At 39.9% G+C, this 27552-nt stretch overlaps 2 protein-coding genes across 3 annotated transcripts in view; one reads left to right on the plus strand and one right to left on the minus strand.

The window, feature by feature from the left end:
* Positions 1-297: 297 nt before the first annotated feature.
* Positions 298-21963, minus strand: Cep44 (centrosomal protein 44). 2 transcript variants are annotated; one of them, XM_036209366.1, is made up of 11 exons: positions 21082-21963; positions 17921-18061; positions 10266-10413; positions 8598-8744; positions 7387-7509; positions 5132-5299; positions 3958-4164; positions 2818-2890; positions 1542-1666; positions 1252-1289; positions 298-499 (listed from the first exon to the last, which is right to left on the minus strand). In XM_036209366.1, exons 2-11 carry the CDS (start codon positions 18007-18009, stop codon positions 457-459), a joined length of 1161 nt encoding a protein of 386 aa, XP_036065259.1. In that variant the 5' UTR covers positions 18010-18061; positions 21082-21963; the 3' UTR covers positions 298-456. The 2 variants fall into 2 exon arrangements, with proteins under 2 accessions (XP_036065259.1, XP_036065260.1); XM_036209367.1 differs by lacking the exon at positions 1252-1289 and having other exon boundaries at positions 438-499; positions 21082-21962.
* The window catches only part of Fbxo8 (F-box protein 8), a 39189-nt gene continuing 33277 nt past the window's right edge, over positions 21641-27552 (plus strand). Inside the window, exon 1 of the mRNA XM_036209368.1 lies at positions 21641-21912. The gene's annotated coding sequence lies outside the window, so the exon portion shown is untranslated. The remainder of the gene's footprint in view (positions 21913-27552) is intronic.

The following is a 27552-nucleotide window of genomic DNA, read 5'->3' on the forward strand; positions in this document are numbered from 1 at the left end:
GTTCTCAGTAAGCATTTTAACTTTACAGTTTATTCACCAGCACAGACTGCGAGACTACATGCGAGAGCCTCCTGGGTACAACAGGCAAGTCCTAGTTGGAATGTCTCCAGAAGGATACAGACCATGTCCCCCAGCCCATACTTTCAAAAACATAGTACTTAGCACACTGCCAGTAAAAGTCCACTCAAACTACAGAGCCTGCTGCAAGGACTTCACTCTGTAACAGCATATCCTGAAACTGAAAGGTTTACCAAGGAAACTGAAACAGAAAATCAGCACACTTACAACCTACAGTATTAAAAAGTATTTATTTAGGAATGAAAAACACTCACACACCAAAGAGAATTCAAATTCTTAATAATATATTACAGTACATTAAAGTGTACAAGGAATTCTTAAATATAGCATTATATGTAGCAAAGTCCTAGAGATGCTCACGCAGAAAAAACTGTACAATTAGTGCCTCGAGCATTTCAGTAGCTCTGCAGTCTCTTCAAACCTGAAACAGAACAAATGACACATCAGCTAAGTGCACAGCTCACAGTGGAGCTCAGGACTGAAGTGCTGCACGCATGCTTCTGAGCCTCAGGCAAACCTGAGTGCTTTTCTTATTTAGGCAGAATTACTATTAATACAGATAGACAGAGGAGAGCAAACATAAATGAGCCAATTCTTATAGCATAAGTTATTTTAGAATTTTTCAAATGTCAAAGAGCTTTGTACTTTTTTAAGGTACTAAGGTATATATTATTCTGATACCATTTCCTTTAAATACCACTCTTTGCAAAATACCATCATATATTTCCTTTAAACCACTCTTTGCTAAAACTACAAGTAACGTTAATAGTCCCCAGTAAGACCATCATCGCTGGTGGTACTGCATCAATCGCTCACTGGAAACACAAGAAAGCCTAACATAATACTGAAAACATCTCACAACTATCCATCTACAGGCACATAATGTTTTGGTAAATCAATTATCAGAAGTGGAGACATCAGAATTAATTATCAACCAAAGCATCTCTGCCCTTTGCAACCCATCATTAATTCTGTGAGCAATGTTTCACACTATTTACTGGAAACCAGCAGACAACTGGAAGTAGAATTATTATCCACTGGAGTCTTGAAGGAAATTCCACACCTGATTGAGACTTTCAAGGTCTGAAACACGCATGTCCATTCTGTGTAAACTACACTTCAGTACAATCCCCTACAGAGAAACGGTTTCTGTTGCCCCTTTCTGTTACTTACATTTTTTTCATTCTTTCCATTTTCTGAAGTGTTGTTTCCTTTAATTTAAAAAGCAACAAATTTAGGCAATTTCTCAAAGTAAATAATCCGCAAAGATGGACCACGAATATATAAACCACACTCTGAAACACTGCATAAGGAGACTCTAACCAACAAAAAACCCTGGAGAGATTAAACTTATCATTTAACATTGTTCTTGCCAATAATACATATTACATGGCATATACTAAAAATGATACTTGTTTCTTCTCTACCTTAGAAACCATTAAGCAGTTGACAGCTTCTCTTACCTCTGAAAAATCTTTCAAGCCACAATAATTAACCGTGGAGCCTCTGGGCGTTGATTCTGGTGATAGTGTACTATAGCCAGATGACCGGTACGTTCTGGCTGGTGCCCCCACACTGTATTTTTTATCTGTGAAGAAATTACGTTTTAGGATATCTTTCCATTACACAGTAAGGTCAAATATTTTAAATTTTATTTACAGATAAATTAATCCAAAATGGCTACTGGCATAGATAAAATGAGTTTTTAATACTTTTTATACATATGGAGACAAATGCTAAAAATTCTCTAATAAAAATTTCAAAATACATTTGGTATTTGTGTTGTATGCTTGTCATCACATGTATATAGTAGCTGAAAAGATCTAATGATGTTAAATATCAATGTTACTGAAATTTAATCTAACGATAAATTGTCAATTGTAGAAGTCATCTTTTTTACAAATGTAATTTAATCATAATATGACATAAGATGCAGGCCTTTGCTTTTTCTAAATTATAAGACTCAAAAGAATAAAAGCTTTTGTTGAAACCAGAGATCGCTCACGCTCAGTAACATGGGAAATATCACTAGGAGGCTGTGACATGGAAAAGGCCACCCTGTTCTACAACGTTCTCACTTTCTTACTGTTAGTAAGCAGTCCAGACACAGCACTTCATAGATTCCTGAGAGATGTACGTTTTCTGTCATGCGTCTTATTCTACACAAGAATGTTACATCTTAGGCTTACAATTAGAAATGTTAGAGCACCACTTTTCTTCTTGAACTGTATTGTATTATTCCAGAACGATTAAAGAGTGAAAAATCCCAAAAAGAATGTAAGCTGTGTCCTGAACAACATATACTCTGGTTTTATAAGCAGTTGTTGGCAGTCTGTGGGTCACTATTTTCTTTGTCCTAAGAGCTCTGTAATTTTATTTTATTTTAAGAAAAATGTTTAATAAAAAATGGGGACATGGCTCCAGTCAAGTGCTCACTAAATTTCATTTCCAGAACCATGTTAAAAAAAAAAAATCAAATGTCATAGTTTGTACCTACAATGCCACCAATAGTGCACTAGAGACAGGTGGATCCTGGGAGTTTGCTGGCTAGCAAGAAGAGCCAAGCTGGTGAGCTCCAGGTTCAGTGAGAGACTTTATCTCAAAGAATAATGTGGAGAGCGACTGAGAAAGAAGCCTGATATGGACCTTTGGCTTACATAGACACGACAATGCTATAGAGGCCAAATGCCCATAAAACCTACTGTTCTGAAAATGTACTAATACAATTGAAGAGCTTACCAATGGACATAGCATCCACGACACTATCAGAGTCATTGTCTTCACTTGCTGCATTAAGCTCTACACATTCATTCTGGAATGTACAGGTAAATATTTAGAAGAAAATGATAGTTAATTCATTTTATGCCACTTAACATAAAATATAAGCAAAGCACAGGGAATGTTTAGTTTTAATAAATTTATTTACTGATAATATATAATTATTCTTATGCATAAGAAACAACCATTTAAGTGTGGAAGCAGAGAGTAAGCTTCTTGAATCTACAACCCCAGTCTCTAAAAATGAAAGACAGACTAGAAACTGAAACCCTAAGAAACAAAACAGATTTCTCAGACTACATAAGGCAGTGGTAAATGTGGTGGTCTGAAGAAGAATGGACCCATAAACTCATGTATTTAAATGCTTAGTCACGAAGGAGCAGCACTATTTGGGAAGGATTAGGAGGTATGGTCCTGTTGAAGTAGGTGTGGCCATGTTGGAGGAAGCATGTCATTGGGGCTGGGTTTTGAGGTTTCAAAAGCCTATGTCAGGACCAGTCTCTCTCTCCACCCCCCCTCTAGGCCTGTGGATCAGGATGTAGCTCTCAGCTACTGCTCCAGTGCCTGCCATGTTTCCTGCAGCAATGATAATGATATGAAACTGTAAGCCAGCCCCCAATTAAATGCTTTCCTTTATAAGAGCTGCCCTGGTCATGTGCCTCTTCACATCAACAGAACAGTGACTGAGACAGAAAATTTAATAACTATTTCTATGAAATTCACTTTATGACTGAAATTAGTGCATAAAAAAGAAAAAGTTTCAAGTTTAACTCTTCTACAACGTTTCCAGTAAACTGACGAAGCCTTTGTCCTACTAAAATAATTTAAAGTTTTTCAAAAAATTCTTACCTCAATCTAAGTATCTGAAGTACTATAAATCAGAAAACCTCAACTTACAGGTTTTACAAATTATCTTACTTGATAGAAAAAAACAGCCCCAAGAAGTTTAAGGAACGTGTTAACTTAAGCAGACTTTATTCTAACCAAACATTTTCTAGTTTCTAAGGAGCCTCACATGTAGTATTTCCAAAAGAATAGGCAGCTGTCACTAAGATGAGCATTTTACTGTACTTGAGGCAAGTGGCGGCTACATAGCAATACCTTTTTAGACAAAAGCATCTCTGTTTCAAGAAGAGTGACGCGACTTAGGAGATTATTCCAGGCCTTCTCATCGACCATCACCTTCCCTTTTGTTGCAGCTTCCAAATACTGGAGTCTTTTCTCTACACAAGTCAGTCTCTTAAGCTTGTCCTGGCATTCAGCAAGAGCTATGTGAAGTGCAGTGAGCTCAGGGTTGTCACATAGATCCTAAAATGATAACCAAGATCACAGGTGATAAGGAGTGGCGTTCCTTTGAAAAGGAATCAGGGGGCTTCCATTTCCTTTGCGCTGTTTTGCTAGCTAAGGAAGGAGCAGTGTGGAAGAAGGGGCTCCCCGCAGACAGCAGCAGGCCTTACCACGAGGCTGTCATCTTCACAGCAGCTGCCTGTGAAGTAGCCTGCATGATGCTCAGACTAGGCAGTACAATACAACTGTCATTAGCTAGTTTTTTTAGACAGCGCCTAGTATAAATCCAAGAGGAAGTAAGCAAATGAAAATGTGCTGGCTATCTAGAGTGTCATATAGTAAAAAGCAGGCCCACAAATAAAACTTCATAAATCCAACTATAATCCAAATGTACAAAAATCACAAGATATGAGCATTTTAGCAGACACAGTAGAGATTATATACATAATGGTATTCGTGTCAACAAGGAGTAATAGAAATGACAGGACAGCAAGGAGTCAGGTGGGCAGCACACATCTATAATGCTACCACGCAAAAGGCTAGGCAGGTTTATTGCAAATTCAAAGCCACCTTGGACTACATAAAGTCAGCCGAGGCTACATAGTGAGACCATACCCCTTGGGGAAAACATAGCAAAGACTAACTAAAGAAAAAAACGGGAATAAAATGCCAAGCTTTTCTATTTACCAACAAAGGAAACAGTGGTAGAAACCCTCCCTGTGTAAAGTGGCACATCTCTCTTGCTAGATTATAATTTCCCTGGGACATACCATCTCTTGTTTCTCTTTGCTTTACTTCTAACTCAGGGGGGGAAACTCCAAACAGATCCGACAACTGGAATCCACTGAACCACATTTAGTAAGATTGATTGACATTGAAGTAATAGCATAGCTATCATAGTTTAAGAGTTCAGAAAAATTGCAACTTTCAAACACTGACATAGCCACAGATACCAAAGAAATCTGTGCAAGAAGTCCTCAACCCTTACTTTCAGCTGAGCCTTGACTTCAGAGGCCTGCTCTTCATGAGTCATGACTTGAGAAGTCATCTCTTCTGACTCATCACACCCTTCACTCACTTCTGTGGAACTCACTGTCCGTTCGGGAAGGTCAACGTTATCTTCTGTGTACAGATGACGGATCACCACAGCTTTCTTCTGCACGGAGACAAGCATGGAAGAAATATTTCAAAGGTTTTCCTGCCAGTTACTTTACGTATATTTACTTCACAGTAATTCTCTAGACAGACTGTATAAATATTTAAAAAAACATTTAAATTACCACATACAATGTATCACAACATAACATGCTAATATTAATATATTTTATATGTGTTGGTGAAATTGTGATTCAGTTTTTTTAAAGCATTCTTATGTCTTAGGTTAAACACTCAAATGCATTTTAAAGATATCTAGGTCTGTTTCAACATGCTGGAAAAAGTGGTTACAGGAAAGACAAAGAGGAGTAGCAGAGATCTGAGTAAGTGGTAAACGATGATCTGTGCTTTGGTAAATGTTTCAAATGTTACATGCCAGAAAGTTAGTAACAGGAAAGAAAGAAACAAACTAACAAACACACAAATGAAGAAATAAACAAATTACTTAACTAATTAAAAACATAATAGGAGTGGTAGCACACAACCATAATGCCAGCACTCAGGAAGCCCAGGCAGGACTTTACGGCCCAGCCAGCCCGAGCTATTTAGTGAGCGTCTGACAATGAATAAACAAGTAAACAAGTAAAGGCTGTGCCATAATTTACAAGTTAAATAACCAAGACTAGCCGTGTGAGACCCATTATAACTTTCTACTGAATCACAGTATACACTTCATCTTCAGCTGAAAGTTCAAAATCCCGACAATGGGGAATGCTAACAAGGACCTCACAGTAAACCTGTAGAAACACGGAAAGCCCACGACGTGATGACGAAATCATAAACTGCATCTACGTTAGATGAGGCATCAGGAAGAAGACAGTTTGCTTCAGCACTGACTCAACTTCTCTTTCGGCAAAGGAACATATTTGTAAGTTCTATCAGCTTCGCAGCAGTTATTCAAATTCTTGGTAGGACAGCTCTTCTAGTCATGTATTTTAGATTAGAGAATGAACAATTTCTATGTATTTTACTTTATCCAGAAAAAAAAAAGACATCTTTATTTATTTAATTACACATTGATTATTCGTCTGTATTCTGTCCTCTCACCCAGAAGGAAGACAGCTGGAAGCACATTTATTACTAAAATGACATTTTGGCTTAGAGCTCCCCTTGGATATGGAAAATGCTATCTCTACATGTATTGGATTCATTTAGCCACAGATGCTCAAAGCAGGTAAAGGCAGAGACTATCTACACCTAGTAATAAAGAATCCTCAAAACCAGATTATTAGATAATCTATATTCTTGGTTATTAATGCATACAAATGAATCATCATAACCACTCTTGTTGGATATAATAATAATGGATTATTATTATATTCACATCCCTTTTTAGGGATGATCAGGTACATAATTAAAGGTATATGCTGAGGGGCTGGAAAGATGGCTTAGGTTAAGAACCCTTAAGACATCCCAGCATTTGGGAGGCAGGGGCAGGTGGGTCTCTGTGAGTTCAAGGCCGGCCTGGTCTACAGAGCAAGTTCCAGGACAGGCTCCAAAGCTACACAGAGAAACCCTGCCTCAAAAACAAACAAACAAACAACAACAAACAACCCTTAAGACACAGGTTTGATTTCCAGCACCCACATGGAGGCTCACAACCACCCATGACTCCAGTTCCAAGAGATATGACACTCTTCTGTTCCTTTCTGGTATACATACACACAAGATTAAAACAAACAAACAAATACACACACACACACACACACACACACACACACACACACACACACATTCACATATTTTAAAGAGTAGAGTTCAATGCCTTGCACTATAACCTTACTACATTTTATCTGGGAAATGAAAAAGAATTCAAAATTAGAAATACAGAGTCTGTGTGACTTTTGATCTTTGCAACTCTTCTGCTGAGACTATTTGAGGGTAGGGAAGGGAAGGAGGTGATAAGAGAGGGCAGTGGGGGGTGGATAAGATCGAAGCACTTCTAGAAAGAAATGGAATAAACTAACACATTCTAATAAAAATGCCTCGTACACTATGGTATCTGACTACAATGTGTCACCAAATGCTCGTCAGAGAAACGAGTCTTGACTGCATTCAAATATGCTTCTGGTCCTTCTACTCTCACACCTTTCCTGAAGTCATAAACCTGCCAGTGATGTCAATGCCCACAGCCTCTCCAGGGGTGTTCTCACTGCTCGAACAAGGTTCGGGCCTTTCCGGGATGCTTTTCTTTCTCTGGCATGACGAAGTCTAAGGAAAGAAAAGTATTAGACAAAATAATGCATTTTATAGAAAGTATTATATACACTTCAATTCCACTATTTCAACACTTATTTTCGATGACAGCAAATAAAGAAAGTAATCAACCATGCATTTATTTGTTTACTGTAAACTTAAGTGAAACTGATACGGTGGTGCAGGAATCCCACACTTAAAGTATGAGGAAGGAGGACTGAGGCCAGCCTGGGCTGCGCAGTTAAAAACAAACAAACAAACAAACAAACAAACAAACAAACAAACAAACACTTTACAAAGTGGCAAAAGCCCGGCGGGGGTGGCACACTAGGGAGGCAGAGGCAGGCAGATCTCTGTGAGTTCGAGGCCAGCCTGGTCTACAGAGAGAGATCCAGGACAGGCACCAAAACTACATAAGACACGTGACTCATATCAGAGAAATGATGATCCTTGAGAGGGTTATGCCCTGTATGTGGATAATGCAGCAACAATGGCGTTGAATTATGTGGGCTGTATGGAACAGTGGGATTTAGAACTAACTAGGTGCTTATGGCCTTATCTAGGTATAGACGGTAAGACATCCTGGTATTGCAGCACCTTGTACTCTCCAGAAAGCTAGCTGTGAAATATGTATGTCCTGTAGAGGAAATTCTGAGACCTGGAAGTTTGGTGGGCAGACTTCTCAGTATCTCTGTAATCTTATACATTCACATCCCTTCAAATTCCAGCTTGGTTCTAAACAACACGTTTGGTCAAACTAACCCTAGTTCCAAGAAATGCCCTCGGAATTCCTAGGAAATTCTACAACTATGCAAACAGCATTAACACAAGAACTCGCTCTGATGCCTGAGTCTGGCGCATCCACCTACCACGCTCAGCTGCCCACTCCTTTCCCTGAAGACACTGGTGCTTTTGCTTGATCAATCTGTTACTGTGCTTAAGTCTTCTCTGTCTGTCCTGGAATTCTTTCTCTAATCTAAGTCTCTAGTCTAAGAATGAAACAAAGAACTTCTGAGTCCAGCAAGTCGGGTGACAACTTGGTATTTATTCAAATATTGGGGTAGTTAGCATAAGTTAGCACTGAAATGCAGTCATAAAATCACCTTGTCAGAGCCAGTCAATTCCTTGTGCTTTTTCATCACACAATTCAATATATCACAGACAATTTGGATTTTCCATTCAGCAAATCCAGACTGTATAAATTGCTTTTTTGTCAAAATTGGCTTATAATCAAATTGATCACGAAGAAGCTGCGAAGAAACAAAGGTAATATTGGTTTAATTCAAAATTATATAGCCAGCTGGTCAGAAGGTAATAATTACCTTTGAAAGGAAGATCAAGCCATTAAGTAAAGGTGCTAAAATTATAGAGCTGGTGTTGAGTTATGCCCAGGTATGAGATACAGGTTGCTAGGGATATACCAGAGGCGGGGACAGGAGGGAAGAGAGGGAGAAAAATGGAGAGAGGGGAGGGGAGAAGAGGAAGAGAGCACTTCAGGAAAACCAGAGCTAATTAGTGAGACCCTGTCTCGAAAAAAGAAAAGAAAACAAAACAAACACACAAAAAAATTCACAGTACTTGACCAAAAGTTAATGGTAAACGTTAAGGTTTAAAAATCAAAATTAACTGAGATCAAAGTCAGTCTCCATCCAGGTGTCTAAATGCTACTGCAGAGACGAGACCTGGTGTCAGAGCTCAAGGAACAAACTATGAAGTTTCAGTTTGTATCTCACAAGTCAAGTAACACAAACGCCTAGGGACTCTAAGTTCTCTCTCTTGCTTCCTCCAGTACACAAACTTACTAAAATTTCGTAGGAAGCAGGCAAATTAAAGCCAGTGACAAATGTTTACCAGTCACCACAATTAATAGGAAACATTGATAAAGCAAACATGAATTACAACTTAATTTCAATAGAGACACCATTTTTTATTAATTAAATGTTTTCATTTACTTTATATACCAACCACAGTTTTCCCTCCTCTTCTTTTCCCATTCCCTCCCCCCACCTCCTATCTATCCCCTTCCCCATCCACTCCTCCTCTGTCTCCCATTCAGGAAACGGACAGGCCTCTTATGACCATCAACAAAGCATGGCACATCAAGGTGAGGCAAGACCAAGACAATCCCCATGCTCCTCCATACACACTCCCCAAATCAAGGTTGGACGAGGTAACCCAGCATGGGGAATAGTTCCCAAAAGGCAGCTCAAGTGCCAGGGACAGGTCCTGATCCCACAGCCAGGAGCCCCACTAACAGACTAAGCTGCACAACTGCCATACACATGCAGAGGCCTAGGTCAGTACTCTGCAGGCCCCCTAGCTGTTGGTCCAGAGTCCATGAGCTCCCACAAGCTCAGGTCAGCTGTAGAGACTCCATTTTAATGAGATAAACACCTATGAAAATACCCTGTCAATTAAACATACATGTGACATACGACAAGATATGCTAGTGTCCCTAGATTATGATAAAGCTGACTTTTTTTTTTATTGACTAGTATTTTAACTGTATTGCTTGCATGTTGAGACACACAAATGTTAAATATGCTACAAGTTTGTAGCCCAGGAGCAATAGGCTCTACATAGAGACATCTAGGTCTGTATAAGCACATTCTGATGTTTGCTCAATGGCAAAAGTGCCAATCAATACATTTCTCAGGATGTATATCATTATTAAGTGAACGCGCAACTGTGTTTTGATAATTATTACTAAAGTGTCAATTTTAAAAATCAATAGTTCCTCAAGTAATTATTGTTTCATAAACTCAAAATACCTTATAGATGGTGTCTATGAAGCGCACATCGTTTTTTGCTAGGAGGTCTATATTGGACTCCATCAGAAGTTCTGATATATAAGGGGAGTACGAGGTAAGAGAGTAGCTGATGATAGGCAAAGATGCTGCTGTGTCCCCCTTCATCAAACTGCCCGGAAAAAGGAAAAAGACCTCATTAGCACAGTTCCTGAAGCTGGGTGATTAAGGGTAATTAGCAATGTTGTCAGTAACTTAGTTATTATTACAGACACAATAATGAAGCAATTTGTGACTCTCCAGCTTCTATATCCCACTCTAAAGCACCCTGCTCTGACTATGAAACAGTACTGTTCATTTTCATGTGCTCAGAACCTCACTACAGCTGTACAGTCTATCTCCTACAGTTTTTCCTGGTTTTCTGAAGCTTATTCTTACTTAATCCATTTATTTCTCCTATTAATAAAAAAGGACTACCCTACAGCTCTCAAGAGTATTTGATGTTTTTGTAACATTTGCTACAATAGCTCATTTGTTCCTACACAAGCCTGCAAAGATGAACTGTTTGAACTCTAAGCTACAAATGAGGAGCACACTGGAAAGAGCTCATGCTGCTCTGACGTCCACCTTCGGCTTTCATGAGAACTGGACCTCCTAGCTTGTGCTCATGTCCAGGCAGGCACCCTACACTCTGCCTGTCTTTATTCGTTACAACTCAGTAGTTAAATGCTGATTTCATGAAGCCACCCTGTCTGATCCACACTGATCCTTCAGGATCTGCTGCCTCATGCTGTCTGTTTCTGTCTACTTATTTACTGGTGTAAAAATGCCTTACCGATTCTTGCACCAAACAGCAAATGAATTATTTCTTCAGCTAGCTAGCACTATTAGTCAACTAAAGTTATACTGAACTTACATATAAACAGAATGTTTTTCACATAATTCAAAATACGTGTATAAACCTCTCCATCACCACCCCAAAGTTGTAAAAAGATTTGTTTTATATTTGTGTATGTGTGCCACATGCCCATAGCACAGACAGATGTTAAGGCAGCTGATATGAGTGCTGAGAGTTAAACTGTATATACATCAGTCTAGATACGGTCTCTATATAATTTTAAACTCATTGGATTTCATTATATATTATAATGGATTTCATTAATAATAAAATCTGCCATTCTCTCATTCCACAGAATAGTATTATTTTTAATATAGCCAATATGATCACAGATGTTACCATTTCTTGAAAATTTGTGTATTCACTATGTAGAAGATCGATTTTATACATTTACACCATGAGTTCTTTTAGTATGGAAGATTTCAATTTGTGAGATTTCTTATGGCAGCCCCCATGCTTTAAAATTCTTATTCAAATTTGACTGATGGTTCAGCAGTTAAGAGCACCTGCAGCTCCTCCAGACTAACAGAGTTTAATTCTTAGCACATTAGCACATACTCCTTGGTACACATGTGTAGAGAGCTGCGTGTAGCCGCATCCTAAAGATGGCGCTGGCTTCCACCCTCTGCCTTCCCGATGGCAAGCACTCTTTGTGGTAAACAGCTCCTTATTTGGCTATGGCTGGATTCGTGTGCCGCTGGCATATGCGTGGACCTGTGGATAGTGCCCACGTGGCTGTCTGGGGTTGGTAGCCCAGACCTACTTAGGGGCTGGGAGAGGCTTGCCCCAGGGGAGAGACAATGCAACTAACAAAGGTCCTGAATAAACTGTTTTAAGAAGAGCCCCGTTGTTGCGTCATCCTTGCTAGTCAAGGCGGGCGCGACAAGTGGTGGCCCGTATGGGGACACTCCCACGTCTCTCCGTGGGGCTCAGAACTTTCTACAGTCAGGCAGTATACCTGTAAGTCCTCAGAAAAAAACTGAGGATCCGCAACAAAAGCCGGTTTTTACGCTCACCTGTAGACAAAGGGGGAGCGAGCGGGACAGTAGAGCCGCAACCAAAGCGGACAGGTAATTAAAATAACAAAACAAGCAGGTGAAACCGGAGGGCTGGGGCTGTTCCGTAAAGGCTCCAAGAAACCTCCAAGAAACTTCTCAAATTGAGGAAGAAAGGATATACTAACATGGGCGCTTCCTCCTCGCACCCAATTTTTCTGGCTCTTAATGAGCTGCTTCTCGCTAAGAAATTGAAAATAAAAAAAAGCACTCTAGCACGGTTTCTGCAAGAGTGTGATGTAGTTGCTCCTTGGTTTGCAATTTCAGGAAGCCTCACAGTACCTTCCTGGGAGAAATTGGGAAGAGACCTAGATTTGGATACTGGAGCAGATCGCAGTATCATAGCTAACAAAGACTGGCCTCGAGGTTGGCCTATACAGGCTTCCTCACAAACATTACAGGGATTGGGTTATGCCAGTGTTCCTAATATTACTGCAAATTTGTTGCATTGACAAGATTCAAAAGGTCACTCTGACATTATGCAACCCTATGTTCTTGAACTTCCAGTGTCCCTCTGGGGGAGGGATCTTATAAAATCCATGGGCTTTCAGTTGAATAATGAATATTCCAAAGAATCTAAAAATATTATAAAAAACATGGGGTATCATCCTGATTTTGGCCTGGAAAAATTTTTACAAGGCAAAAAGGAGCCAATACAAACAGTACCTAGGAAACCCAAACAAGGGTTGGGTTTTTCCTAGGGGCCGCTGAGGAGGACATTCCCATATCCTGGATAACGGAAGAGCCAGTGTGGGTTCCTCAGTGGCCACTCTCCTCTGAGAAATTACATGCTACATATCAATTAGTAAAAAAACAATTAGAGGAAGGGCACATTAAACCCTCCCTTTCTCCCTGGAATACACCCATATTTGTCATCAAGAAAAAATAAAAAAAAATGGAGATTGTTACATGATCTTAGAGCTATAAATGAACAAATGAGAATTATGAGACCCGTACAGCATGGTCTTCCATTGCTGTCAGCCTTGCCTAAAAATTGGCCTATTATTGTGGTAGATATTAAGGACTGCTTCTTTTCCATTCCACTAAATAACAAAGACAGACAGTGAGAGATTCACTTTCACTTTACCGTCCACTAATCATGAGGAACCTGATAAAAGATATCAATGGGTTGTATTGCCACAAGGCATGGCCAACAGTCCTAGTATATGTCAATTGTTTGTAGCTACTGCTTTAGAACCCTTGAGAACACGTTTTCTTGGCTTGAGATGCCTCCATTATATGGATGATATACTGTTAACAACTAAAGAGGAGAATATTCTTCAAAAAACATATAGCTCACTTGTAGAACTGCTAAAACAAAAGGGACTCTGTATTGCCCCTAAGAAGGTGCAACAGAACAAAGTTGTCAATTATCTTGGCTCTAAAATAACTAGTCATCATATCATGCCACAAAAGATAGAATTAAAAAAGCATCACCTTTACACATTGAATGATTTTCAAAAATTATTAAGAGATATAAATTAGATAAAAAAAAGTTTAAAAATGGCCAATTACAAATTAAAACCATTATATGATATTCTAATTAGAGATACAGCCTTAGATTCACTGAGACAACTAACCAATAAAGCCCAAAAAGCCTTAACAAAATTAAAAAATAGGTTACAAAGGGCTTTTCTTCAAAGAATACAAGATAATGATGATATTACCCTGTACATTCTGCCTACTCAGTTACAACCTACAGGGATTTTATGACAAAAAGGACCCTTGTTATGGATTTATACTAAAATTTCACCTACAAAATCAATTGAATATTATCCTACTGCTGTAACATTACTTACACAACAGGGTATTCAACAATGTTTACAATATTTTGAAACATCACCCCAAACACTAGTTGTTCCTTATGATTCTACTCAAGTCAAGGTATTATGTGCTGCCATAAATGATTAGACAATATTGCGTTGTACCTATCCAGGACACATAGATTGCCATTGTCCTAAACATCCACTATTAACTTTCTTTAAAAAACATCCTATAGTTTTCCCTAAGATAACTGCTTCCCAGCCCATTCCAGGAACAAGTGTTATATTTACAGATGGGTCTAAGACAGGCTGTGATGCTTATATGGTGGATTCTACTAAACCTGTAAAGCATCAATTCTTGCCAGGTGCACCCCAACAAGTGGAGCTTTCAATAGTTCTTAAAGTTTTCAAGGCTTATCCATTTATATTTAATTTAATGTCAGATTCTAGTTATGTTGTTAATGCCTTGAAAAGCCTTAAATGTGCAGGGCCCATCAAATCTTCTAGCCCTGTTAGCTCATTGTTTGGCCAATTACAGAAACTGATCTGACAATGTAAGAATCCCTTTTTTGTGCAACACATCCACACACATACCAGTCTGCCAGGTCCATTGGCTAAAGACAATGATATAATGGACCAATGTACTAGACAAAAATAAATGTTTATGGCTTCTGCCATACAAAGAACACATGCTTTCCACAAAAAATTTCATGTTAATACAAGGACATTACAACAAAAGTTTTCTATCTCACGTGCGGATGCACAAAAGATGATACTAGATTGTCCCCAATATGTCATTTTTCACCATCCTTCTAGATTAGGAGTTAACCCTCATGGTCTACTCCCCCTAAAAATATGACAAATAGATATTACACACATCTCTAAATTTGGACGTGTCAAATATGTACATGTATCTGTTGATACCTGCTCTAAAATCATTCATGTCACCCCAATGACAGGAAAAAAAGCCTCTTATGTTATTGCTCATTGCTTAAAAGCTTAGACAACATGGGGTAAGCCTCAACAGTTAAAAACAGACAATGGTCCTGCATATACCGAACAGAAGTTCGCTTCCTTCTGTCAACAGATAAATGTACAACTTGTACATGGCCTACCATATAATCCACAAGGTCAAGACATTGTAGAACATGCTCATCGCTCCTTGAAGGAGTTGCTTCAAAAACAAAAAGGGGGAATAGGCTATGGCCGCACCCCTAAGGACAGGCTCTCTCTTGCATTATTTACCCTGAATTTTTTTAATTTGGATGCTTCCAATTGTTCTGCTGCAGACAGGCATCATTGTCAGCACAGTCCTTCTAAAGGAATGGTGAAATGGAAAGATGCCTTGACAGGTGTTTGGCACGGACATGATCCCGTGCTGACATGGGCACGAGGTTCTGTTTGTGTTTTCCCACAGGATCAGCAAGACCCGGTGTGGGTTCCTGAGCGCCTCGTGAGAAGAGTCCAGTGCCAGGAAGAACATGTCTGCGAGGACAGTAATCTCCCTGTTCGCGCCAATGATGATTCAGCTGGGAATGACAGACCAAAGATGGGGGATACTATCAGTGTTCCCGAGACCAATGCCAGTCCGTCATGATGCAATATTATTCCCACGGCTATTCGGTAGTAATAAAAGTATGGATGTTCCATACCTCCCTATGGACCCAGAGGAAGCTCCTATAGGAGAAAATAGGTCTTTTGAGTTAAACGAAATTCTTTGTTTCCAAATTGTCAGAAACAGATCAAATGTTTCCCCATGTGTCTTGATATATAACCAGACGGCTGGATGGTTTGATTTGCCTGGACCAGGCCCTTGTTTTTCAGCCAATGCCTCTTGGGTGTCTGGATGGTGGCCTGCTAAAGTGTTGGGAAATGATACACCTGGTCAACCAAAATGGGCCCCCTTTTGTTGGGGTCAAGATGGAGGGAACGTCTGGCCTTGGACAGGTTGTCAGTCTCGTATTGTGATCTGGGTCAATCAAGGAAAGAGTTTCACCTTTTCTCCTGAAATAAGCACAGACTTTAATCAGACTTTTACAGGTAGTAATTATAGTGAGCAAAATCCCTCTTAGTTGTCTATTTCTAATCCTTTTGATAATTGGCTATTGTGTAGCATTAATGGAAATTGCATGAATTTAGAGCCCCTAGTTATGATTACTGGGGGAGTACATGGGATTAGTCAGTTTTCATGGAGTAGCTCCAAGCCTTGGGGCTCCTGGGATTCTGTGCCTGGCCCGTTATCCACAGGCATCACTGCCAAAACTGATACAGGCTATGCGTATGACGGAGTTGAGCCACTGGCTAATATTACTTATAATCCTACTCCAGTTTGTGTGTATCCTCCATTCTTGTTTATAGTGAGCAAAGAGAGGCCTGTATCTTGCCATAATAATACCTGTTTTTATACTCAATGCTAGAATGCTTCTAAATACGATTATGCCATAATTACCCGTATGCCTCGCTGGGTGCCTATGCCAGTTGATGCGCCTAATGCTATGACCCTGTTTAGACAAAAAAGAAATTTTGGCATTACTGCCGCCATTGTTACAGCTATTTCCTTGGCTGCTGTTGGAGCCGCTACAGCTGCCATTGCCATGAGTCATACTGTACAGACGACACAGACCTTGAATAATCTTTCTGCCAATGTGGCACATGCTCTGGATGTGCAAAAGGGCGTCAATGCTCAAATACAAAGAGGATTGATGGTGGTCAACCAAAAAATTGACCTGGTTCAAGAGCAAATTGATACCCTCTGGCAGATTGCCCAACTCGGCTGCCAATGGAAGTATGAAGGGTTATGTGTGACTAGTGTCCAATATAATAATTTTACCCATGCTGCAGATTTATCTAAAAGGTTGTCTAGTTATCTTTTAGGCAACTGGACCGGAGAGTTTGATAACCTGATGGACCAGCTGAGGGTGGCTATTGTCACGGTGAATTCGACCCGAATGGATACCGGACTGGCGGAGGGATTATCTTCCTGGATTGCTACAGCCATGGATCACCTGAAGGAGTGGGAGGGAATAGGAGCCCTTGTAGGCTTACTGGTGCTCACCTCCCTAGTATGCTTGTGGTGCATTTGTCGCATTAGGATCTCACAGCGTCGCCATACGGCCATGATTATCCAAGCCTTTATGGCCATTGATGCAGGACAGTCCCCCCAAGCCTGGTTGGCTACGTTAAAAGATATTTAGGCACAGGATGCGAGGCCTGTGCACTGCACTTGAGGTTATGATACGCTAACCTCAAAAAGAACAAGTCTGATTACATATGGGTTGGTACCCTAACTCCCACCTCTATAAAAAGGGTATCGGACGGGTCTAATGTTCTCTGGGTGGACAACGCCTGGACAAACATTAGTACATGTTCCATTTTAACAGAGATCAGACCTCTACTCTTGCCTGTTGCTCTGTAAAACAAAAAGGGGGAAACTGTAGAGAGCCGCGTGTAGCCGCACCCTAAAGATGGCGCTGGCTTCCACCCTCTGCCTTCCCGATGGCAAGCACTCTTTGTGGTAAACAGCTCCTTATTTGGCTATGGCTGGATTCGTGTGCCGCTGGCATATGCGTGGACCTGTGGATAGTGCCCACGTGGCTATCTGGGGTTGGTAGCCCAGACCTACTTAGGGGCTGGGAGAGGCTTGCCCCAGGGGAGAGACAATGCAACTAACAAAGGTCCTGAATAAACTGTTTTAAGAAGAGCCCCGTTGTTGCGTCATCCTTGCTGGTCGAGGTGGGCGTGACACACATGGAGGACAAATGACAATTTGAAGGACCTGGATCTCTAGTTTCAACCTGAGTCCTGGGAATTCAAGTCACGGTCATCAGGCTTGGCAGCCAGTAACAGAGTCCATACAAAATCTTGACTTTCATTCAGGACCCCAAGTATGTCATACATGTTAAACTTTTAGCAAAATACAAATCACGCAAATAAGTTTCAAATATCAAATGTATGATAGCTTACCCAACATAATCCACCTCATTAGGGTAATTCAGCAAACGAAGCACTTGTTCTAGCTTCCGCAAGCTTCTTTTTAAGTCACCTGTTGCCATTATTGAATATTAGATTCAGCTCCAACTCTCAAATAATCTTACAACTTTTCATCTAGAAATAAAATTATAAAGTGCTGGTTAAATACATGCTTTAGGTTCCGCTCTACTCTGCATGTACCTCCCCTAGGCCCCAGCACACTGATGTCACACTATCTCTACTTGTTTACTGCACTGCACCAACTTTAAACCCTACATGTAAACTTAGTGTGAACCCCACCCTCTAATTTTCCCTCACAAAAATAAGTTTGCCTTATATTTACATTGATTCAATGTATTTCACCTAGCCCTCTCCCAAATATTTTACCTTGAATGATAATGGTCTATAATAGTTACTTTCGTGCTATGATCAAATACCTAACAGAAGGACACTCAGTAGAAAAGTGCTTGAGGGGGTTGGACCCTCACAGTATGAAAATCGTGGTGACGGGCAGCTCCAAAGTGGCAGGAGTGTGTGGTGGCTGCTGGCTGACATTATACCAGACTAGAGGACAGTACAACACAGAAGTGAGGTCAGACTACCATCTCAAGGCATCTTCAGACCTCAGGCCACTCACTTCTCTAGCTAGGTTCCACCTATCAAAGATTCTACAACCTGTCAGATTAGCACCCCAAGCTGGAGCCCAAGTGATCAATCACAGGAACCTATAGAGGCCACTTTACATGCAAGTCATAGCTGGTACCACTTGGAAACATATTTCAAGCTGAAATAGTCTCCATCAGTGGTTATCCTGAATGTTTATAAAGGCTATGTAACCAATAAAAACTTGAGACAAACTTAGCACAGATTTGGTTATTATCACCAGGACTTGGATTTCATGTAGTTGCCAATCAGATGCTTGTCTTAAAAAATAAAGCAAACTCATAGTTTACCAATATCTTGCTCAAGAAAATTATAAAAGTACTTTGAGAAATAAATTCTCTGAGAATGAAGCACCTTTAAAATGAAATCTGACATTAAAAACAAAAAAATAATTCAAGTATTAGATAAAACATACTTGATGTGATTTTTCCCATAGTCTATAATTCAGCAACTATCCAACATAGAAATGGCCCCTTCAGATACCTCCTCTGTATGCCCATATATAAACAGGGGTAAATAAACCTGCCAATTTGCCAAATTCTAAGCCTGGGCCACGACCCATTTCTGTAGCCATTTCCCTAGAGTTGGGCCCCTGCTTTCTGTCTGTAGGAATGCTATTCCCAATCCAGTCTGCTCTGTATGCATGGTGAAGAGCAAACTACTGGAGAGACTTAAGTACTCTTGCATTGGCATTTTGCTCACCATTTTTGAAACATAAAATTACACTGATTTAAACATTAACATATTTAGGCAATGAGGATTTTAGGGAGAAAAAAAAAAGGAATCGATCTTAAAATCAAATTATACAAAAAAATGGTCAAAACTGTAAGCCTTATTTCACATCTTTCCAGAGGCCAGGGCTAGCAAGGAAGACATACAGAAATGGTAAGACAGACTTCCTGGACCAACCTTTATTGCCTAGAAAAGGTGAAGTGGGAACTACTCTCACTGTAACTAAAATCTCTGTTCCTGGGACTGAAGATTTCAGGTCTGATCTTGTTTTAGATTCCAGTCCCATCTGACTTGACACAATTCTTTCCTTTCATTAATACCCCAATTTCCCAGGGCATGTCATTTTTATCTAATCCTCTGTGGTATCTTTTCTTTTCCTCATATCCTAGAACACATTTATCTTTACATTATTTCTACCTCTGGTAATGAAATTATTCTGACAATAAAGAATGCCCCAGGAACACATCCTCCCTCCTCATTACCAGCAAAATAATATTTTGAAGAAGAGTAAGATTCAAGAACAGCTTGGATCTATAGGTGAAGGAGAAAAATGATATGACAGGAAAGAAAAACAAAGACATTTATAAAAGATCATAGAAAAATGTTTTCAAGAAAGGATCTCCTAGTTTTTAAACTGGTGAACACTAAAATTAAGATAACTAATGCCAGTCAAGTACTGATACATACTTTACACTTGATCTTAGTCAAAAGGCCAAGAAGCAATCTTTCTTCTACATGTTTCTGAGATGAAAAGAACTTGTTACTTAAAAATAAAAGCGATTTGCATTTTCACTTTATATTATTTATCAAAGGATATTAAATAAAGTATACAGATTCAATCATTAAGGTCTCAATCATGTACCTAGCTTTCTAAAAAGTTAGGAACAAATCAAATTTGCCAACTGAATTTCTGGAAAAGGTTGTGTGAATGGTACAATATGGGTTTGGGGGAGAACTGAACCCAGGGCCTTGACATACCACCCAATGGCCCTACCAATGAGCTAGATCCCCATTAAGATTTTTTGTTTTAAATACAGCTCATTCTCATGGTTGTTACAGGTCTTTAAAAACATAAGCTGTCACTAGACTCAAAAATCATTTTGTTCAGGATGACGTGACTAGACTTTAATAATCACCGTGGATAGCTAGGATTTTGAGATCCGGATCGATACACCTAAAAACCAAACTTTTAGATAGAGGGATACAGATCTGTAGAAATTAAATGTACAATATCTCTCCATTAATGGATTCTAGGAAAATGCTGTTGTAAAAGTTTTGATGAAGGGTTTTTTAAAAAATGAAGTTAGCTAGGGTGAATGGGACCAACAGCTCAGTGGTACCGCTGGGTTGATATACAAAACTGCTAAAAATGCTTGCAAGTAATTCTGTAAAACAGTCTGATGAAGCCGTACATCTAAAATAAATATGCTAACATTAGTTTCCTTTATATAGAGAGAAAAATCTGTAGTCCTCAAAGTAGATGGAGACTTTTTTAAAAAGCACCATGAAAATGTCAGCAAAGAGAACCCGAAGAAGTCCTTTTATCCTTCTAGCCAGTCTAGATGTATCCTCCAATCAAGAGACATACATCTACGTGCCTTTAACTTCGCAGTACCAAGTCACAAACCAATTCTAAGAAGGCGGGCTACGATTCTTCCCACTTGGTTGCCTTCCAAAAGCACATAGCAGCTGGGTACATAAGCAAGTCCCATCTAGGATTCCCCTCCTGCCCCTAGATTTAAAAGGCTGAAACAGTAGACCTGTTGATTCGCCTACAACTCAGGGACCTCGGCGAGTACCGCATTCAGGCGACCTCTGCCCAAGCCAGAGCACAGCCTGTCCGCAGGCTCCGGCTCAGCCAGCCGCCGCCAAGCAAAGTGAAGGGTTCCCGAGGCGACCAGACCAACACAGAAAGGAGAGGGGAGCATGTGTAACTCGAGAGAGTGGCGGGAACCAGGTGTTCAGCCCCAGAGCCCCAGCGCCCGCGCCCCGGGGCGCCTCTCGCGCCGACCGTTTGTATTCGGAACCGTGGGTTCCAGCGCGCCGCCAACAGTGGCCAAACGTTCCGAGCCACGGGCGGCGCCACACTCTGGGGTTCCTAGGTGCAGATTCCATACTCCGTTCTCGCGGCTTCCTCGGAAGACTTCATTCTCATAAAAACCCTATCAACGATACGCCTTCTAGCAAATGTCATAGTTCAAATTAGCATAATTTTGACGACCAGAATCGTTCAGAACGAGAAGCGAGACAGAAAGACGTTCTGGCGAATCGGCAAGCACGAGAGTAAAAGCCTTATTCTTTAAGGGCCCGCTCCCCGACGTCACTTCCGGCAACAATAGGAAACGTCAAAAACTTGCACTGTCTGCCACCCGGGCCCCTGCAGGCTGAGGTGCTGTGAGTTCACAGGAGTTTGAGGCTGTTTCTGGTCCTCTCGGAGCCAGTCGTGTTCTCCAGCGTGAACACGTGCGGTCTGGAAAGGCCTCTCCATGGCTTGGGCATCAGTTCCCGGCTGAGCCATTTTCTTTTCGGCTGACAGCTCCCGCCCAGAGGCTGAGTCGTCGCGGCGGCGGTGGAGATCGCAGGTCGCTCAGGTACTAGCGTCGGCCCCGATACTTCCAATGCCTTGACTCTTCCGCCTGTACACTTTCACGTTTCTGCTGGGAAATAAAGACTGCGCGGGGCTTGCCACTTGGCAGCACCGGCCCAGTAAGCAATAGTTTAGGACCAATGGCACAGTAAGACACTTTGAGTGACAGCGGTGGTAGCTTATTAAAACGCTGTATCGGTGTCAAGAGGCGGGCATAGATCTCTTCCTTCGGTTTCTAGGCCATTGGTATAAAGGTCGACTTGGGACTTGCCATAGTGTCTCGGTGTCGTCCTCAAGGAAAGATGACAAACGGTGAAGGTTACTTTCTTCAGGTTTATGTGTTGCTTTTATGGTGGTTATTGTGTTATCAGGTGCCCAGGCACGCTTTGATTTTTTTTTTTTTTTACGACATCCCATTAATACGAATCCAAATATATAGTTTAGGGTCACTGCTGATTGCCGCCAATGTGACTATAAAATTGGTTAAATTCTTGTTTTCCTTTTGTTTTTCTGTGACTAGTCTACACTTCCCACATGGTATATACTTAATACATACTGCTTACCAGACAAAAGCGTATCAATTTGCAATTCCTGTTGGGTATATTTTAAGTTTGCATTCTATATTAACTAATTAATAATTGTGGCTACTTGGTTTTGTACAAATCAGACATTTGTTTTTTTAAGGACCCCCTGTGTCCTGTGTTCTTTCTCTTCAAAGCATTGTCTTTATTACTGCAATTGAATACAATTTGTTTTTCATATCAGCGTTTCCTCTCCCTTTTTCCTTTTATTTTGAGGCAGGGTCTCCAGTATACTCCAGGCTGGCCTAGAATTCACTGTGTAGCCCTAGCTAGCAATCCTTTGGACTTGACCTCCCGCGGCTGAGAATATGGATTTGCAAAGCCCACTCAGCCCTCTTTCCTTTCGTTGAATGTCTGGAGTTTGATACTAACACTCCTAAAACAGAAACTTCATATTACCTCTGTGAGATTGGCTTACAAAATAGTCTCAGAGCCGGGCGGTGGTGGCGTACGCCTTTAATCCCAGCACTCGGGAGGCAAAGGCAGGCGGATCTCTGTGAGTTCGAGGCCAGCCTGGGCTACCAAGTGAGTCCCAGGAAAGGTGGAAAGCTACACAGAGAAACCCTGTCTCGAAAAACCAAAAAAAAAAAAAAAAAAAAAAAAAAAGTCTCAGAATGAAGAATAAATAAATTTATTGTTTTCAGGTTAATTCATAAGTGTCTATGTTTGTAAAATTTGTCTAAATGGACAGTTACCTAAGTTACTTCATTAGTTATATACTGTTGGTTAACAGTTATGACCAAATTTAACACAGCTTAAAACAACAAACATGTATTATCTTGGTTTCTTTGAGTTAAGAATTAGGGCAACATTCAACAGAGTAAGTAGTTCAGGTTGTTTCTTTTGTTTGTTGTTGTTTGTTGTTTTTTGTTTTGTTTGTTTGGTTTTTGGTTTTTCAAGACAGGGTTTCTCTGTGTAGTTTTGGTGCCTGTCCTGGATCTCACTCTGTAGACCAGGCTGGCCTCGAACTCCCAGAGATCCGCCTGGCTCTGCCTCCCTAGTGCTGGGATTAAGGGCGTGTGCCACCACCACCCAGCTCAGGTTGTTTCTTGATAAATCAGTTAAGCTGTAGTTGGGAGTTGTGGTATTATTGAAAGGCTCCCCTGAGATAGAGTAAGGATCTACTTCCAAGTGCATGCCTCTGGTTGCTGGTTGGCCTAGATTCTCTGCCAATTGGGTTTCTTCATAAAACTACCTTACAGAATGGCAGTTGATTTCCCCTACCACAGGCAATCCAGGAAAGAGCATCCAAACTGAAGGAAGGTACTTGTATTTTATAGCCTAACATTAGAAGTGATACCCCATCAACCACTGCCATATCGTATTTGTTAGGAGGCTTAAATCCAACTGCACATTGGAGAGGCAGAGTATATAACACAGTCTTCCAAGTGCGGAAGGCAAGGCCTCTGGAAGCCATTTTAGAAGCACCTGATACAGATTACTGTAGCTAATAACTTTTAGCAGTTAAAGTAATTAATAAATAAGAATAATTGAGTAAAAATATGTCCAAAAGGAATTAAGTCCTACAAGGGGGGGGGGGGAAGGGGAGCCTGATTTTGAAGTAATATGTAAACCTGTACTTGCATTAGCCCTTCCTGAAAACTCATTTTTAAGTCTATTTTATATTAATTATACTAAATAATATTATTTAATATTGCCTGAAGAATAGAGTGTCTGAAAGGAATGTTTGTGTTTTTAGGGTCTACATATCACAATTGGAGATTGTGTATTTCTTACCTATTGCCCTTTTATATAGTTGCAATTGGGTCAAAATGAACATGAAAGATAGCTTTTTGAAAAGGAAAGCAGGTAGGAAAAGGCTAGGGGCGGGAGAGATAAAATGCAGGTCAGTGGCAAATTTGTGTTAACCCTATGGGATCAAATAGGGGTGGGAGAAGTATGCTTTGGAAATTACGTTGTCTTTTTAAAAAGCATTAGATGTCATTTGTGAGTGGCAGTGGGTAGCAGAATAAGCTATACCCCATGTTGCTACTTCTGTCAGCCCAAGGAGTGCTTTTTAGAGAACTCTACTCAAGTGAAGCCAAAATATTTTTAACTATACTAAAAAAAAAAAAAAAAATTAAAAGAAAGCCCAAAACAACAACAAAAACCACCTCAGGATGAGACCGTATGAAGCAAGGTTTATTAAGGAAAATTTTAATATAAGTTTAATAGCAGCATTGAAAGGGAAAGGAACTTAAGAAGAAGAGGGTACACCGCCAAGTATGGCCTTGGGCTTTTGAAGATAGAATTGTATTCAAGTGTCTTAACAATAGCAATACATAAAATTTTGATGGCCTTGAAAGTTATATTATATGAGGATTTTACAAAAGTAAATAATACCTAAGATTTCGTTGGATTATGGCATTATTGCATAGGCTTGAGTAACCAAATAAAAGCATAGGTTAAAAAAAAGTCAAAGTAACCCTCCATGGGTCACAAGAAAGTCAAACCATGGTTTGATTGTAAACAGGATTCCTGATCGTGTAGATTCTCCTTGGTTCTCAGCAAGTACAATTTGGCGGCTCCCTTCCGTTCCCATGCTCACTTAGTCCTGCATAGCAGGCCCTACCTTTTGTCTCCACACCTCTCTGTACTTCCCCACTACAGCTTTTACTGATAAACAATAAAAGCTTATGGGGAGCAAAAGGTTCTGGCTACAGGGTTTGTGATGGCGCTGTTTGGGCTATGACCCAATATAAAATTGCCTATGCTTCTTCCCAGGTTTGAAAGATTCTATAAATCCTTATTTATTTGTAAACTATTATCCAAATTCATAGACATAAAACAAATATATGCACTTCAAATTTGGGCAACAAATTTAAGAAGCTTAATTCTAGAATTAGCCATTTACATGTTCTTCAATAATAAAGTGCATAGGATTGTTTAAACATTTGAATGAAGGAACCAGATTTAACAAGTAAACCAAACTTAGCCTTTATCTTCCCCTACTACTTCCTCTTTATAGATGTGATGGGGGTGGACAGAGGTGGAAAGCATGGATGATAAATACACACCACCAACTCCATCTTTTCACGTTACTCATTTTTAGGTATTTTTCCTGTTTCCTTTGTTTTTATGCAATCGTGGAATTGTTTTCTAATTTTCAGTTGCAGTAAAACAATGTGCACAAAATAAAATTCATCATCTTATCCAGTTTAAAATGTAAAGACCAGTGGTATTAAATATATTCATAGTGGCATGTGATCACTTCCACTATCTCCATAATTCTTTATGTTTCATAAAGCTAAAAGTCTATGCCACCAACGACATTATCCCATTGCCTTTCACTAGTTCCTGGTAATCCCATTCTACATTCTATGATTTTGGCTACTCTGAGTACTTCATGTAAGCAGAACCATGTAAATTGTTTTTTGTAATATTGAAATCTTAACAGCATTAAGTTTTCAAATTCTTGAGTATGCATGTATTTCTATTTATTGCCTTTAACTTCTATCAGCAATGTTTGTACCTTTCATTGTAGATGTTTGGTTAAATTAATTCCTAAATATTGTATTCTTGTAAGTGAAATTGTTTTCTTAATTTTTTTCAGATTGTTTATTAGTATATAGAAATACAGTTAATTTTTTTTTTCCTGTTGACGTAGCATCCTGCCTCTTTGCTGAATTCATTTGTCCATTCCAAGGGCTTTGTTTTTGACACAAAAACAGCTCTCACTTCAAGGAGAATAAAAGATAGTTTATTTTGGAGCCAAAGATGGCTTCATAGTCTGAGAACATGGATTCAGGTTATCTCAAATACTATATTTCAGCACATATGGGTTTTGTGACATTTTTATAGCTACAGAACAAGAGAAAGTCTAGATCAGGGCACTTTTCAAATACAGGGTAAAAAACGTGAGGAAGGTGGGTCATAATAAATCAAGGAAATCTCTGCCACAGATTTTAGTTGTTGTCTAAATACATGCTTAGTTTTTTGGTTGGTGAAAGCTGTTGCTCTGTTAAGTTAATCCATACCAGAAGGTTTCATGTGACTGTCACAAAGATGTTAGGTCAGACACAAGTGGACAATAGGTAGCTATTAGTGGGTTAAAAGTAGTCCAAGTTAATTGGATTCTGGATATGCTACATTCCAACTCTCCGTAATCGCAGAATTCCAGTCAATCAGTATTGTAAGAGAATCCTTAACATGGGTATGACTCTTTTGTGAATTTCAGTTCACAGTCTTACTGTTGGTTTTGCAGAATCTTTAGTGTTTTCTGCTGTAAGATCATATCTGCAAACATAATTTTACTTCTGGTTTCGTACTTGGATGCCGTATATTTCCTTACCAATTGCAGAAATCCCCGGAAGCAAAGAAATGTATAGCTGAAAGAGATGTGGGGTATCAAGCTCAGAACTCTTCTTTTCCACATGAGGAAACTGAGGCGTTAAAATTTAAGAGACTTGGGGTTGGGGACTTAGCTCAATGGTAGAGCACTTGCCTGGCAAGCGCAAGGCTCCAGGTTCGATCCTCAACTCCAAGAAAAAGAAAGGAAAAAAAAAAATTTAAGAGACTTGCCAGTTCTCACAACTTGCTAAGGAAGGAGCCTAGCACAAATCAACTTAGTTCTGACTCTCCACCCTCGTTCAGGCTACTCTCAGTATTTTGCTTTAATACTTATGGTGATGTGCGTTGAGGAGGTGGGCTGTAATGTGCCATTGTGGGTGCTGATGCAGTCATGCTGGCTAAATAGTAATTCTGTAATTGGAGAACTAATGCAATCAAAATTGGTATATGTGAGCAATATGACATATTAATTATATTTACAAATTAAAACATAACAGCATGTTTAGGTCAAAGCAAACTGAAGAAAATAATATGCCTAAACTACTCAGATTTGTGGTTATGTTTGCATAGCATGTCTTCATTTTATTACATTTGGTTAAATGTTATTTTGCTAGCAGCAGTTAGAGGAAGGAATTAAGGAGGTGGGGGTGGGGCAAACCTTACAAAACAGGGCAATATTGTAAATCTTTTTGAATTAAAACAACCCACAAATGGTATGCCTTTTAGTAAGGAAAGCTGCTCTTGCAGGGCCAGATCTCTACATTTAATGAGTG

This window comes from Onychomys torridus, chromosome 17 (assembly GCF_903995425.1).
Source record: "Onychomys torridus chromosome 17, mOncTor1.1, whole genome shotgun sequence".
NCBI lineage: Eukaryota > Metazoa > Chordata > Mammalia > Rodentia > Cricetidae > Onychomys > Onychomys torridus.